This window comes from Meleagris gallopavo, chromosome 1 (assembly GCF_000146605.3).
Source record: "Meleagris gallopavo isolate NT-WF06-2002-E0010 breed Aviagen turkey brand Nicholas breeding stock chromosome 1, Turkey_5.1, whole genome shotgun sequence".
In the NCBI taxonomy this organism is placed as follows: domain Eukaryota; kingdom Metazoa; phylum Chordata; class Aves; order Galliformes; family Phasianidae; genus Meleagris; species Meleagris gallopavo.
In genome coordinates this window covers 126772401-126788001 of record NC_015011.2, presented here as the reverse complement: position 1 = coordinate 126788001, position 15601 = coordinate 126772401, and the positions used below count along the sequence as shown (strand labels likewise).

Here is a 15601-nt window from a genome sequence, read left to right as displayed (position 1 = left end):
AGACTGCAAGCTTTGCTCAAGTTGTAAGCAATTGCTTGAGAAACACTGTTAATTAAAAAAAAAATCAGCTCTAAAAACCCCACAATTTATCCTGAAAATCAATGAGTACCCACATGGATTGGTACCTGCTTTGTAAGTCGTCCAAGTGCAATTTGCCTACATAATGGGTGGCTGATGAGACAGTGACGATTCTAGCGCTGTGACTGTGCGTTCCTGATTGCTTCAGCGTATCCAAGAGGAGGTTAGTCAGCAGGAAGTGTCCCAAGTAGTTCAAGCCGAAGTGCTCCTCAAACCCATCCTCTGTCTGCCTTTCAGGGACCAGCATCACCCCAGCTGGAGGAGAGAGGGAAAAACAGTTGATTTATTTGAGAGGAGAAGCTAGACAGAAGGAGCACGGATCTCCTGCTGCACGAGATAAACATGGCATTTAGAGCAGTGAATGACTGCTGATGGCATGTGAGGTGTAAAGCTGACACTGACTGATTTCTGCTGAGAAAAATGTCAAAATCCCCACTTGCGTTCCTTTAGCCAGAAGTCGGGTAGAACGGCTCTCTCCTTCCCTACCTGCAGAACTACAGGGATAAATGAAAGGTGTGAAAGTGTTCTGAAAAGCTGGTTTAAACCTCTGCTGGCATGCCAGAATTCAACACTGCAGGTTTTCAACAATAATAATTCCACTTGGAAGAGGAGGATGATCCCAACAACTCTCCCTCCATCAAAGAGCTCAGGGGAGCAGGGACAAGACCAAGCCAAGCAGCAGATCTGGTCTCTCAGATAGCTTTCTGCTGAGCCCTGGCTGCAGTTTAAAGATCTGCTGAGTCTTTGTCTGAAATCTGCAACTTCAATCTCACTGTTGTGAGTGAGAAAAGATGTTGTAAATTTACCCAGTATATATTAATTACTGTGTTTATATGCAGCTGCATATTGAAACAACTTTCTGAATGCTTATTTTGGCAATAGTTTTGCATATATTTCTAGAAACCACAATTTTCTAACTCAGTGCTTAAAATAAGCACCCACATCCCTCACATGCAATGTTGATTTCAGCATTTTGCAGAAAATCTTGAGCTAATGTGTGAACTGTACCGTGTACTGAAGCTGTGTGGGGGTTAGCTATCTCACTCAATTATAAAGTGGATTTTAATGTTATAAATTATTCTTATTTTATTAAAATTTAATTATCACATGAGTGGACCTCACTTCTGTAATTTAAATGCAGATATGCGTGGTTCATAGAGAATAATGTTGCCGGCCATTTATCTTCTCACTAATGCACATGACTGTGATACAGCAGAATGGCTTCCTCTGCTCACAGACATAAAAGGATCTCAGCTTCATCCTCACACTACTTCATGTGCCCATTAAAAACCCTTTAACTTACCACTGCTTGACATCAGACTGATGATGGCATATTAAATTCCCTCTTAAAATTACTCATGCTGTCTGTCTGCATCTCTTCTTTTTTAAGAGGATTCAACCATCAGACGGCTTTGCTTTGCCACAGCGGCTCAGGTTGAACAGGTTGTACTTTCAAGATCTCTTTAGCATGGTTAATACCTATAGTTTCACCTGTAGATTCATCTATGGACTGCCAGCTGCTTAATGGACACGCACGTCAAAAATTGCTGTCTCTGTGAGGAAGTGCAGTCCAGAGCAAAAGAAGAGCATTTTGTAGGAGTGGAGATTAGCCATGCTGTTGTTGTGCTGCATTATGCAGTCAGGGGAGAGAATGAGCATGAAAAATGGTGAAAATAAAATGGTGAGAGGACATAAAATGCATAAATCTATGTTATGCATTTGTAAGATGGAAAAGAAAATGCAAGTGAGGAAGGGAGCATAAGACAACTGGAGAAACAGAGCGAGTGAGTGAGGGGAAGGAAGGAGAGAAGGTATAGGGGCAGAATGGAATGAGAACAAATGAAAGGCTTGGGTGCAACACAGCACACACGAACAAAGCCCTTCCTCCATTCTGCTGGCTGATGAAACGAATGAGAGAAACAAAGTGCAGATTACACGCCTGGCCTCGATGCAAGCTCTGACTGGTGTTATCTCTGTCATCACAGCCACTTTCCCAGGTCCCTCAGAATGATGGGAAAACCCAGTCACCGGATGCGGTGTCTCTGCATGACAAATCTCATCTTTAATAATGGAGAGACACAAATTAGAGACTGTCTGCCTGGGTGTCCCACTGTATTCTCATTCCTCAGCAGCACTTATTCTGATGTATGATGCAATTGCTCACATAGCTGTGGAACAAACACACTTCCTTTTCCTCCAAAACCTGCAGATGTAGCATACACTGACATCTGAAACAGAGGCCTGGACTAAACACTGTGTGAAGGTTATGGATGAACAGATACTGAGGCAAGCTCTGTTGGAACTTGGAGCTGTCGTTCTTTCTGGGATGAGGAAAGGAGGGAAAGGCTGAGAGGGAACCAAAGTCTCAGACAGCTGCAGAGTGAGTTTTAATAGAGATGGAGTTTGGTATGAGCTGCTGGAAGACAGATGGGAGCAGCACTGCACCTGTGAGTATTGGGGCTGGTACAAGGAAATTATTTGCACCTTTCTGGGGCTCATCCTGCCTTCCAAATCTCTAGAACTTGGAAAAGGAGAAAAACAGTTTGTAAGATATATATTAGCAGCAACACAGATCAAGTGGAAGTTCAAGACAGAAAAAGAACAAAGAGCAGCCCTTGCACAGCAATGCAGATGTGATCCCCAAATGCTGCCTCTTGGTCTCCCTAAGCTTTGGGTCACTATAAGGCCTTCCAGTAAGCATACAAATTTCTGCTGGCAGAGTCAGATGGATGGATAGAGGAATTTGTCCAGGGAGAAATGCTGCAGGTGGCTGCTACAGCTATTCAGCTGTACCATAGAATCATTAGGGTTGGAGAAGACCTTCAAGATCATCTAGTCCAACCATCAACCCAACACCACCATGTACATTAACTATGTCCCTCAGTGACACATATACATGTTTCTTGAGCACTTCCAGGGACAGAGACTCTGCCACCTCCCTGGGCAGCCTGTGCCACAGCCTCATCGTGTTTTTTGAGAAGTTGTTCCTAATATCCAACCTAAACTTTCCATGGTGCAAATCACAGCCAGCAAGCAATGGCTGTGTAGGCCACCATTGCTCCCACTGGCCCTATTCTGCACTGATTCCCCTGAGCAGAAATGTAGTCAAGTGCTTGAGCAAGCACAACCACTCTCACTTGGGTTTGCTGCTGGTACAATTCCCTTTTTCTCTTCAAGAGCAGATCAAATACTATTAATCTAATAAAATCTTTGAAAGACAGAGATTTTTCAAAACATCTTTGATGTGGTTCATATCAAGGCTTTCAAAAAATGATGCTCTGCAATTTGAAGTCACTTTCTCTCAGTTGAGGAGAAGCAATTTTAAATTCACCGAGAGTGAGTGTGAAAAGCAATACCCAACTGAAAACTGAACTTGGCTGCTTTCTGATACAAGGAAAAAAATATTCTTCTTCTTCTTTTCTTTTTTTTTTTTAAATTATTAACTACCTAACATTCAGTAGGTACTAAAAGTGGCATGCTATTGATTTTCCTTTGTCCAGAAATGTCATGAGCTTTACTCAAGGGCCTGAAAGGTAACTCAAAGAATGAAAGCTGCTTCTATTTTTAATTCTTCAAATTAATCCAATACTATTTTGTATGTATTTTTCTTTTTTTTTTTTTCCATCTTACCTATTCACTATGAACTAAGAATGGTTTTGCTTATTCTTCCAGTGCAGAATAGTACCACATATCTGTCTGATTTTAATTACCATTAGTCAGTCTCCATGTTTTTTTTGGAGTGCATGTGAAGTTTGAAGAGGCAGCATGTAAGCCATTAATTCCAAATGCCTCAGTTCTGATATAACCTTCCTTTATATTCTTTCCTCAGATTTAGTTAGGCTGTTTTCAGACATAAAAAGTGTCACTGATAGATAGGAGCATAGCATTAGGAAATTAATTAATAAATAAGCTGAGAATGAGCTTTTGCTTTGCAAATGATTAGCTGTTACTGAAATCTTCAGGAAAGAGGCTGACAGCATGCATGTAGAAAACTGCCAGAATGACACACTGATGTGCGATTTTGCAACTATGCTGAGTGACTGTTCTTATTACAAAGCAATACATTCCAATGTGCCACAGTTATTTATGTATTGTAATTTTTAACTTAATTAATTAGCTATAACATTTAAAAAAAAACTATCATTTTATTAAAATGTGTAGGCAACAGAGAAAGGAGGACATTTTTTCTCAAAAAATGAATATAACTCAAGAGAACTGTCTTTGCAATCATTCATCTATCATGACTGCTTATAAAAATTTCCAATGAAGCTATCTGGGATCCATCAATGAACAAGTCTTATGTGATTTTAACAGTATAATGAATCTAAAAAGTATAAGTTTATGAGAGATGAAAGCATTACTGCCCAGGCATACCACATTTTTATTGGCTTATATAAGAAGATTTGTATCATGCTTGCCTGTGCTGCAGATGAAGGTAAACACTGCTGTAATTCCCGTATCTCCAGCTGCACAAAACATCCTTCAACTCTACTACAGATTTTAAAATACAAGTACTCCATTTGCTAAGATTTATTTACAGTGAGCTACTTGGAGGTTTTAAAGCTACTTCTCTCAAAAACACTTAAATGAAAGATAACGTGGGTAAGATTTAAAATCTCTCTTCCAGATGCAGATCAAAATGCTTCCTTCTTAGACAGCTCACGGAGCTACATTCGGATGCAGCATCCCCACATGTCGGCCTGTTATTCCCGGCAACCCAGAGGACTAGTCAGCAGTACAAGAGATCAGTTGCATGAGTGATGCCTTCACAGCAGGAGAAGAACCTATATAACCACATTTACCTAATTCTTGCTGTTTGCAGGAGACACATTCTCAAAGGGAAAAGTGAAGAGAAAGCATTACTCCAAAGGAAAAAGCAAAGCCTTTTCTACAAACAGGTTTTGTGTTTTTCCCTCCACGAGTGCGGGCACACAGGGCAAACTTCCCCACTAACAGAGTTCTCAAATTGCACTAGGTTGCACATGCATAGACCAGAAGTTCTACCAGTGGATCTTTCTAGCTATACATCAGCACATTCTAGTTCTCTCCTAAATATGCTATAGTGAACACCACCACCTAAATTTTATGCAGTAGCATAATGATCTAGGTGGCACCTAGAGTCCTACCGGGGGACCAGACCCTCAGACACCAGGGCATCTGTCTGTCCTCAGTGATGGGACACAGTCTTAGGCATGCATGGACATACCTTGGATGGGACTGGACACCTGAAAGTAGGTTTGTTCACTGCTGCTTTCTGAGACCTGGGCTGCAGAGCAGGGGTGTCCCCAGGTCTCCCTTTCCTCTTCCTAGAATCACAGAATCATAGAATGGCCTGGGTTGAAAAGGACTTCAAAGATCATCTACCCCCTGCTATGTGCAGGGCCGCCAGCCACCAGACCAGGCTGCCCAGAGTCACATCCAGCCTGGCCGTGAATGCCTCCAGAGATGGGGCATCCTCAACCTCCCTGGGCAACCGGTTCCAGTGCATCACCACCCAGAAGAAGTCCCTGCCTGCATTCTGCTCTCTCCCCTACCCCACATCAGGTGACCCAACATCAATCTCATCGAGGAGCAGCATGTGTGCATTGGGAAGGGGAGAGGTTCAGCCCCAGACATTCTTACCAGTTTCATCTGCCTCTCCCCTGCAAATGGTGAGTTCACTGTCCCTAATTTTCTTACCCACCTGCCCTAGTCTTTGTGCCTGATCCCATGGGATCTCACCGTGCCTCTTGCATGTGCTTCCACTCACACACCACTCTCCGTTCTCTCCAGTCCAAGTCTGGTTTCCTTACGGGGCCAGGAGTCTCCCACCAGCCTCCCCTTCCTTGGCTCAGCTTCCACCACAGGTGACATGGGGATAGGTGGGAGTTAATTTGTGAAAGTTTTATGATTAGTCAGAGGCTAAACAAAAGAGAGAGATTATAATGAGGTCCTAAATAAAGTGTGTCTCTTCATCCTCACTACCAATCCCAGCTTCCCCCTTGCTACTTGCTCTCTTTATATTTCTTGATTGAGTAATATATGCTACATTCATAGTTTAAAAGTCTTTTAATTAGAAAACACCAATGCCATTGGCATCTGACTGTGCACTCTTCACTCACTCTTCTGCCATCTCTCCCTTTTAACTTCTCAGTCTCACTGTTCTAAACCCTCAAATCCTCGGCTGACATTCTTCTAGTTCAGTTCTCCACACCCTGGCTTCTTGTATAAATCTCTCTCTTGCAAGTTACAGTCTTGACCCATCTGCATTCAGATTGGGTCTTCCCTTTACCACTGCACTGGTTTTGTCCTTATGTCTAAACATACAGCAGCCAGCATGTGCAGAGAGATATGGGCAGCAGCAACACGAGGGCACCAGCTACAGCAGCTCATCAGCCATGTCTGTGAGACATTTAGGTCTGGAGGGTGCAGAAATCACCTTCTGTCTCCACAGCCGTGCCTCAGCTATGAATCAAAGCAAGACCTGCGCAGTCCCAAGTCAGGACATGCTTGGTACAGGCAAATCTTTAGCTGTTAGAAAGTGAAAAATGGTTTTTACATTGAAACGCTTAACATGCTTCTGTCTCAATGCAGCATGGGAATGTTCTACAGGTGGTGAAGAGTTCATCCATCTCTGACACAAAGGCAGCATCTTGCCAGTAATCAAATCCCAATTCCAAAATATGATAACATGTGAAGAGCTTTTTTAAAGAAACTTGCCATCAGTTTTGACATCATAAAAAAAACCACAATGTTTTTTTCTAGCTCTTATCTGAAAACAGATGAACTATCTTATCTAGCATTACAAATATTAAATAAAAATAAATTAGCCTAAGACAAATAGCTGGCATCAAAACTTTTAGCCTAAACATTAGAAATTGGTCTAACTGGTGAGGAACTGCAAAGTGAGCAATGCTAGCTGATAGTGTTCATGCATTAACATATAAGTGAGAAGTGGACTGTACTGGTTATGCCAACAGAGTAAAACAATTGTGTATTTCCAGCAAAGACAAGTTAAATAGAAAGAAAAAAAAAAGAAGATGCAGTCCAGAGGACAGCCACTAAGATGATTAGAGGGCTGGAGCACCTCTCCTACAAGGAAAGGTTGAGGAAACTGGGACTATTTAGCTTGGAGAAGAGAAGGCTCCGGGGAGACCTCATTGTGGCCTTCCAGTACTTGAAGGGAGCATATAAACAGGAGAGGGAATGGCTCTTTACAAGGGTGATAGGACAAAGGGGAATGGTTTTAAATTGAGACGGGGGGGTTTAGTTTGAATATTAAGAGGAAGTTTTTCACTCAGAGGGTGGTGACACACTGGAACAGGTTGCCCAAGGAGGCTGTGGATCGCCCCATCCCTGGAGGCATTCAAGGCCAGGCTGGATGTGGCTCTGGGCAGCCTGGTCTGCTGGTTGGCAACCCTGCACATAGCAGGGGGGTTGAAACCGGATGATCTTTGAGGTCCTTTTCAACCCAGGCCATTCTATGATTCTATGATTTTACGTTTCTATGTCTCTATTCAAGGATGATAACAGCAAAAACTGAAACCTTGTGGGGTTCAGTGGAAAACAGGTTATAATACCTCAGATTTACTTCTGGATTCAGAGTCATACTGCAACATAGTGAATATACAAGAATGCACGCTAGTTCCCCAGAAAAGGTATCAGTTTAGAAAAGAAAATATGACCCATAAGTGAGGTTTTAGTTTTATACTAAAATAAATCCAAGCATACGTTATCATTTCTGGCTAGAAAAAAAGTAAATAAATCCTAAGTATATGCTCAGTAAATGTTTTGTTATTTGTGTTGGCACAGTGGTGAGTTATCCCCTTCACAACCTGAAAATAGGAAAGTCAATCATAGTTTTTTCATTCAATAGAAAGTTCTCCTAGAATTAAAATATCTTGTTTTGCATTTTGTGTAAAAAATATTTTACCCAAAAGCCATGAAAAGATTAGGTTAGAATAAACCATCGCTCATTCCTGCCTCTCAGAAAAGCCAGTGGCAAATGTCCCAAACACTAAAGCAGAACCAGTTGGGTTTCCTAATCCGTCAATAGCTGAATTTTGTATCTGTCTTCCACTGATAAAAAAATCGTATTCAGGACATAAAAGCAAGTGGGTCAAGAACCTGCAGCATATGGAGCTTGAGATATTTCCTTTTTCATAAAACGTTTGATATCCCAGACACAGAAAAAGCTTTGGAAATAACTAGAAAGAGAGAGATAACATCAAACAAAAGTCAAGATTTTAATGAATAAAATCCTTACAGTCTGACACTCGGAAGTAACCCAAAGGTGCTCTTCTGACATATTAGTAATTCAAATAACAAATAAACCTTTTACAAGAAATCTGATATCTTTATATAGGATACGTATCGTTGTGGCAGACAGCAATGCTATCCAAGTACAACAAAAGCTTTAGCTGATGACTGTGGCTAAAAATCCAGGCACTAAGTAGATGTGAGCATTGAATGACTCTTGGTGGCTCTGGACAAGCTGGACTGGGTACTGTCAGCAGGAGCAGTGATGTGACATGTGCCCAGGCAAGCTGCCTCCAGTACCCAAGGCAGCTAACACCTGTAAAGTGCAGTGTGATTAGCAAACCTCCATATAATTTCCAGTCATCTCTCTAATAAAGATACCACTGCTGAGAAATCTGGCTAAATGTCATCGGTCTTAAAAAAATCTGGTTCTAGAACAAATTAATATTGTATGTTACTGTTCTTACAATTCTTTTCTTTTCTTTTTTTTCCCTATCATCTGTGGGAAATTCATTTTAAACCGAATTCAGATGATCTTCTCCAGCTCTAAACATCTCCCAAAGGCCCAGTTCTCTCATGATGTCTACTATCACCCACCACATATGGGCAAAGGACCAGCTGTCTTTCTGCTTATTTCCACTATTTCTCCCTGTTCTCCCTGCCTGTCCTCCTCTCTCTCCTCTTTCACCTCATCTTCAATTAAATATTGCTCTAATTTGTCTTCAAGGCAGTGTACAGATGAAAAATGATGCTGCAATCAAGACACTGGAATAAGATTCATGTGAGACCAGCTCTTGAGTTCACCATAGCCTCCTGTATGACTGGAGGAAAAGCATTATTTCTGGTGAAATCCAAGTTCCGCTGGAGTCAACAGCAATCCTCCTCACTAACTTTCCCTCAGGGAAAGCTCACTAGTGATTTTCCACTTCTCTGGGTTGGTTTCTCTTCTCTCCATCTTAAGTCTTAGCAGCCTGCAGCTGCTACTGAGGGGGGAGCTGGCTCTTATCTAATCCAGTGGGACAGGATCTTTTCCGGATCCCACTGCTATAAACGTAAGTAACTATGTTTAAACCTAACCAATCCATAACACCTGTAAGTAAGAACCCACAAAACTGCTTACTTTTGTTACATTCCCTTGTTCCTAACCCTCAAATCTCACATTTATTCTCAAGATTTGTTCTTACAAATACTCAGTGACAAGAATAATTTTATGTGTGATCAACCATGACAGCATCCATGGGACTTTTCCATGCAAATGGTTCAATGCAAGGGACTGTGCCCACACTCCACATGGATGAACTGTGGGTAGATAGCACAAAGGAATGTATGGATATTTCACAAGCTTACCTACAAATACAGCTTTTATTCTGCAGTAGACACTAAAGAGGGAAGATTATAGAGACTTATGCATTCTGTCAAGAGACTGAGATTTCTCAGACGATCTACAAATTATGGATTATGGACCTCTGAATTATTCACTAGTTTAGAATTATTGATTTTAAATTGGCTCACATAGATTTCAAACCAAGATGTATTAAATGTGACCTGTCTACAATTGGCTAATAATATACTGAAATCTCTAATTTTTTTTTCTGTTTGTGTGCATGCCAGGACATTCGCTAAATGTAATTGTATTTCAGTCTTTTTCTATTCTGTAGGCAAAATTACAAACCATTTGGTAAACTGCAACAGAGAAAGTAGTTGCTATGTCATTCTTAATGAATTAGACAATGTTGTATTTGGTATCTGAAGCTATACTGTTGTCGCTAGAGATGTGATTTTGGTATTAACTCACATGGTTTTAAGGTCATTAAGTACTGCAAAGAACACATAAGTAAAAGCATTATCTAAAGGACATCTGGAAATTCTTCTAGCACGCAGAAAAAAAATGATTGATTCAATTTAGAAAAACTATCACATGAATCAGTGACTACTGCTTATGGAATTTTACACGATGTTTACATCTGTTCCTTTTGCAGTTTCATTCAGATAGAAGTCTTTTCAATAAATCCAAATACTATTTTAATGACTGTATTAGATGACCACACTGCTGTAATGCCGTAATATACTTAATGCTCTTAAAAAACAAAAAACGAAAAACAACAACAAAAATTGACACCAGTTGCAAATTAGTGGACTAGAAGATGCATTATTCTGACTTTTTGTCAGGTTAAGTTTTCTAAACTGTATCCATCCTTCTGTAGCTATTTAGCTAACCTCTTTTTCACTTTTTTCCCCCCTGCATAAAATGCGTTATATTTTGGTGTTACAACTATTTTTTCCCTTGTTACCACTAGCACATTTTGTTTTTTTTAAAGGATGTTTATGCAATGCCATATTTGCATATTTAACATGTTTTGTGTATTTAAAAAAAAAAAAACAAGAGCTGAGCATGCACATTACTGATGCAGAAAGCAAAGCAATGGAACAACAGGCTTTTATTTGTCAGCTGAAATCATGTGTGCGTTCAACCAAATTTTTCCTTTCAAATTAGAAATTAGAAAGTTAAATGTATATGCTAAAGTCAACTATAACTAAAAGAGAAGAGGTGACTACAGTGCACTAATCTCCCCTTTGAAAGCCCTGAATGTTCATGTTAGACTTCTTAAAATGCCTGAAGCAATTGGATACCAAAACCTTACTGAAGTTCTTGTGGGATCTGAGTGTCTTGCTCTGGGAGAATATTTTGCAACTCAGGAGTCTGGCATTAAATTAATTTCCAACTAGATCTTGAGCCAAGCAAGTGATGGAGAGCAGATACATTTTCTTTTTAAATCACCAGCAACCTCAGAAATTGCAGAATTCCATCATGTAGTACTGATTATTTACCTAACATGGCAATTCATTCCAAATCACCTATATTTAATAATACTTCAATGTTAATTACATAATTTGCATTATTGCATAACGTTAGAATTTTCCTCTGTTCATCTTGAAATGACCGTGTTTTTGTTAGGCTCACAAAAGCCCACATAAAATATCATGTACTGTCACAAAAATAAATATTCATGGAGATATGATGTGGACTGATCACTAATATAGAGACATGATCATATAAATCAATAAAAGATTTTAACTTAAAGCAATTAAATAACACTCATATATTGTGAAGAGAAACACAATGTAACAGTTCATGTTGTTTTTACATTAAAAATAATAAAAGAATACAGTCTTCGTTAATAGAACTCTTGGTTCTGTGAAGACAGGAACATATTTGTTACATTTCCAGTGTTATGATTCAGAAATCATGGAGCCCACACAAAGTCCATTTTCAAAACCTAATAGAAACTTTCTATCACATTCAACAGACTTCTGGTCAGGCTCTTAAAAGTATATGACTCCCTACAAATATACTGACCAGATGTCTGGCCTGAAGGCTCTACCTTCAGAAAACAAATATTCTTGAAATCAAGAACGCTAGAGCTTCAAGATTGGTAAGAAATAACAAAGAACTGTATGATACTAGGAAGTCTACAATTCTAGGTGCATACATTGAAACAGAAAATCCATCACGTCTTTTTGGGAATTCTCTAAGCCATATATTAGCCATGACAACTGTCTTTTTGACAAAGTTTTCTGACAGAAAGCATACACGCTTCTGACAAACATACTCAGTAACTTGTCTGTGTTAAAAAAAGCTACTGCAAGCCTTGTGCTCCCAGGGACCCAGGTTTGTTTCTAGAGGATTGCGCAATGGAGGCAGTGGAGGTGGTGACTGCAATGAGTTTTTTGAGTGGGTAGTGCCTCTAGCTCTGCAGCCCACAATGGACTGAATCTCCTTCCTCCATGCATTGCATAACAGCGAAGAAGCTGAATAAAAGAGAAGGAGAAGTGACAAGAAGAAGACTACTAATTAGTCCAAATATCAGCATTTTTCTCGTATGTACTCAGTACTGATGGAAAGTCAAGACAAGACGTAAAGGTTTTTGCCTTAGGCCACTGCATACCAATTAGATTTTTTTTTCCTGATATATACCTTGAGAACACATGGACTTTCACCTTAACAGCAGGAATAAAAAGGAATGCTACAGATTTTTTATAGAAGCAAACAAAAACAACCATAAAATGGGGAAAAGAGTTTTTCAAAGTGGAGGATGGTGATATGCCAGGTAATGGTCTGAAACCAACTTAATTGTAAGGGAGTTTTTACAGCAGCTTTGGATGGGATCACTTCCTTGATTCTGTTAAAGTCTGAGTAAATAGCAGGGTCAGACCATTCATTTCAGCCTTGCTTCTAAAAAGATTATTTTTTTAACAATTGAATTCCTTTCAAGCTTTAAGTAGTTTTTAACCAAGCATTAAGTGAAATCACGTTTTTCCAGTAGGTCATGAAAATCATAGAATCCTAGAATCATTTGAGTTGGATGAAACCTTTAAACATCACCTAGTCCAATTCCCCTGCAATGAACAGGGACAACTACAACAGGATCAATGCTCAGAGTTCTGCTCAGCCTGACCTTGAATGTCTTCAGGTATGAGGAACCCACCACCTCTCTGGGCAACCTATTCCAGTGCCTCACCATCCTCATCATAAAGAAACTTTTATATCCAATCTAAATATCCTCTGCTTTAGAAATAATTTCCCTTTGTCCTATCATAACAGACCCTGCTAAAGAGTCTGATTCAGAAAAATATTAGTCTAGAACTTCCTTCCCAAAAGAAGCTTTGGGTCTTTGGTCTTATATTAAGCATATTATGAGATCTATTTCTATCTAACTTAGTTTCTTGACCAAGAAGATTCATCTAACTGCAATTTTGTCCTTCCCACTTCAGCAGCAGCTCGGGCAGAACCTAGCCCTTTACTTCAGAAGCATTTCCATCCATGCTGTCATTTTAGTCCCATCATTTCTCCCACATTGTCCCCAAGCCCTATAACAAAGCCCTATCCTTGCCCTGGTAGGAAGCTAATGGAGGTTAGGGGCAGCCCTCGAAGATCACAAAAACTTTTGTTCCACAAAACTGTACGTGTTCAAGATGCAGTTTTGTTCCTATCTGTGTAACAGCTTACTCTGTGCATCTTTAAAAGAAGGCATGTGCAACAAGGGAAATTTTGTAGCCAGGATTAGATATCCACTACCATTAAGTTCTTCACAATTAAAATAAAAATGATAGGCTTTTTTGGTTAATGACATAAAAATGAACACTTCCTTGAATATTTCATAAATGTTTCATATCAATCATGAAATAAAATATTCTTGAATTTTTATTGAGAGCTCTTCGAGGTATCAACAAATGTAACAAAATCATTTATTTGCAGCACGTTTGCCCTCACCTGGACTGAAGGGCGCACAAGGAAAAAGAAAGTGTTCTTTGGGATGCCTGAATAAAAATACATGCAAATAATTGGGAAAACAAGAGCAGCGGCACATAACAGCAGAAAACTTCTAAAAGAAGCCTAAACTGTTGCTGGCAGGTTTTTCCTCTAGTTAAACACATAGGAGAAAATTCCCTTTTAGGAAAGTGCACATTAGGCATATAGGGCTTTGGAGGAAAATTATTGTACAGGCTAGTTTCCAAAAAATATTGTCGCTATAAAGAATAATTAGATAGCAAGTATTTGCATAAAAAAGTTTAAATCCCTAAGAGTAAGGAGATTCACTTGGTAATTGTATGACTGCAAGATAAATATCATCCTTTTAATTTGTTCTGTGACCACTGAGGATGCAGCTTGATGTACAACCATCCAGCAGCAGCTTGATCTGAGCAGTGACTGCTCTGAGGTCTCTGGATACTTTCCTAGATCATATTTTAAATAGATTGACCCCCCAATCAGTTCACCACACAGACACACTAAACACATGTGTTCATACAGTGAAAATACAAAGGGACTGAAGGTCCAAAGGTGAAAAGGCTGCTTTTCTACAGCCATGAAGTACATTTTTCCTTTGCTTTGCTTCGTTTTAAGGAATGCTCAGATTCTGCTGCCTCTGCATGAGCTTTAGTGCTGGAAAGCTAAGCAAAACAGCAAGCAGCCTGTGATAACATCACAAGGAGAGGTGGCACCCAGGTGCTCAACCTGCTCAGCTGATGCTCTGTCATAGATTGCAATTTAACTCCTACAAGGACATCCCTGTTAATGCAGCCATGCTGTAACCTGCTGTTTGGTTCAGACAATCAATCTGAAATGTGAAGAGATAGGAGAAAGGCCTGTTTGTCACTTCCCCCATGCAGATGTGTTAAAGAGGAATGGAACTCACCATTATTCACCAGCACATGGAGTGGACAATTCTTTGCTCTAAACTGCTGCACAAATTGCCGAATAGACTTCATGGAAGCCAAATCACAGTATAAAAACTCCACTAGGAGAAAAGAGAAGAGAAACAAACCAGCGTTAGGACAGTTACAAAAATAAGAAAACACTTACATACATCATCAAAGACTCCTGTTGTAAGGTCCTCTCGAAAGTAAAGATTTTAAAACTGAACTAGGTTTTGAAAATTATCAGTAAGGCTGTCTGGTCTCAAGGGATTTCTTTCTTCTCTTTCTTCCTTCCACTTGCTTACCAACATTTCGGTAAACAGACTACAGCACAGCACAGGCTGCAAGAAGGGACCTTTCTCACTACTCTTATCTCCAGTACATCAATGATGTTCACCGGATTGTTTCATCCAGACACAATCAAGGCTGGAAGCTGCACCTATAATGATTCTGTGTAACGTATTTGTACAATACGGGTTGAGGCAGGCTTCAGGCACAATTCCAAGCTAAATAACAGAACAATCACAGCTCTTATTAAAATCATTTATAGAAAAACATCTCCTTCAAATCCCTTTGGTTTTTCACAGTACGGATACATCCTGAATCTAGACAGCACTAGTTGGTGGCAATGGTCTTAGTGAATTTATATAATTTTTTCAGTAGCACTTCCAAAAACAGGGAGAGTAGATTCCAGCTTAAAAACACTTTAAATTCACTTTTTTCTAAATGGCTGTAAGGTCACATCATTTCAACAACACTGACTCACGTGAATAAGACTGAATAACTTAAGTTCCCTACAGACCTTTAGGAAGTTTGCAATTTTTCTTAATTTTACCAACATCCTACAAGTGGAGGTGGCAAGGAAATGCAAAAGTCATTAGCTCCTATTAAAGAACAGAGATGATCAAGTCGTTCCTCTTGAGGGCTGGAGGCTATGTGAAACTGTCACTGCAACTGCTGAGATACACACAAATTGGTTGTACTAATTTATTAGTAAATAATATACCGGAATAATCCTTTCTAATACAAAATACTCATCTTGGTGCAGGAAACATTGGGTTTCTGTCAGCTGCAGTATTTGGTGGCA

At 39.7% G+C, this 15601-nt stretch overlaps 1 protein-coding gene across 1 annotated transcript in view; it reads right to left on the bottom strand.

Annotated features, from left to right (window-relative positions):
* The window catches only part of LOC100547097 (dehydrogenase/reductase SDR family member on chromosome X-like), a 56640-nt gene that overhangs the window by 15304 nt on the left and 25735 nt on the right, over positions 1–15601 (bottom strand). The window contains exons 2-3 of the mRNA XM_031557505.1: positions 14514–14675; positions 126–333 (exon numbers count right to left, since the gene is read on the bottom strand). Of these exons, the coding sequence (XP_031413365.1) occupies positions 126–333; positions 14514–14675 (370 nt within the window). The remainder of the gene's footprint in view (positions 1–125; positions 334–14513; positions 14676–15601) is intronic.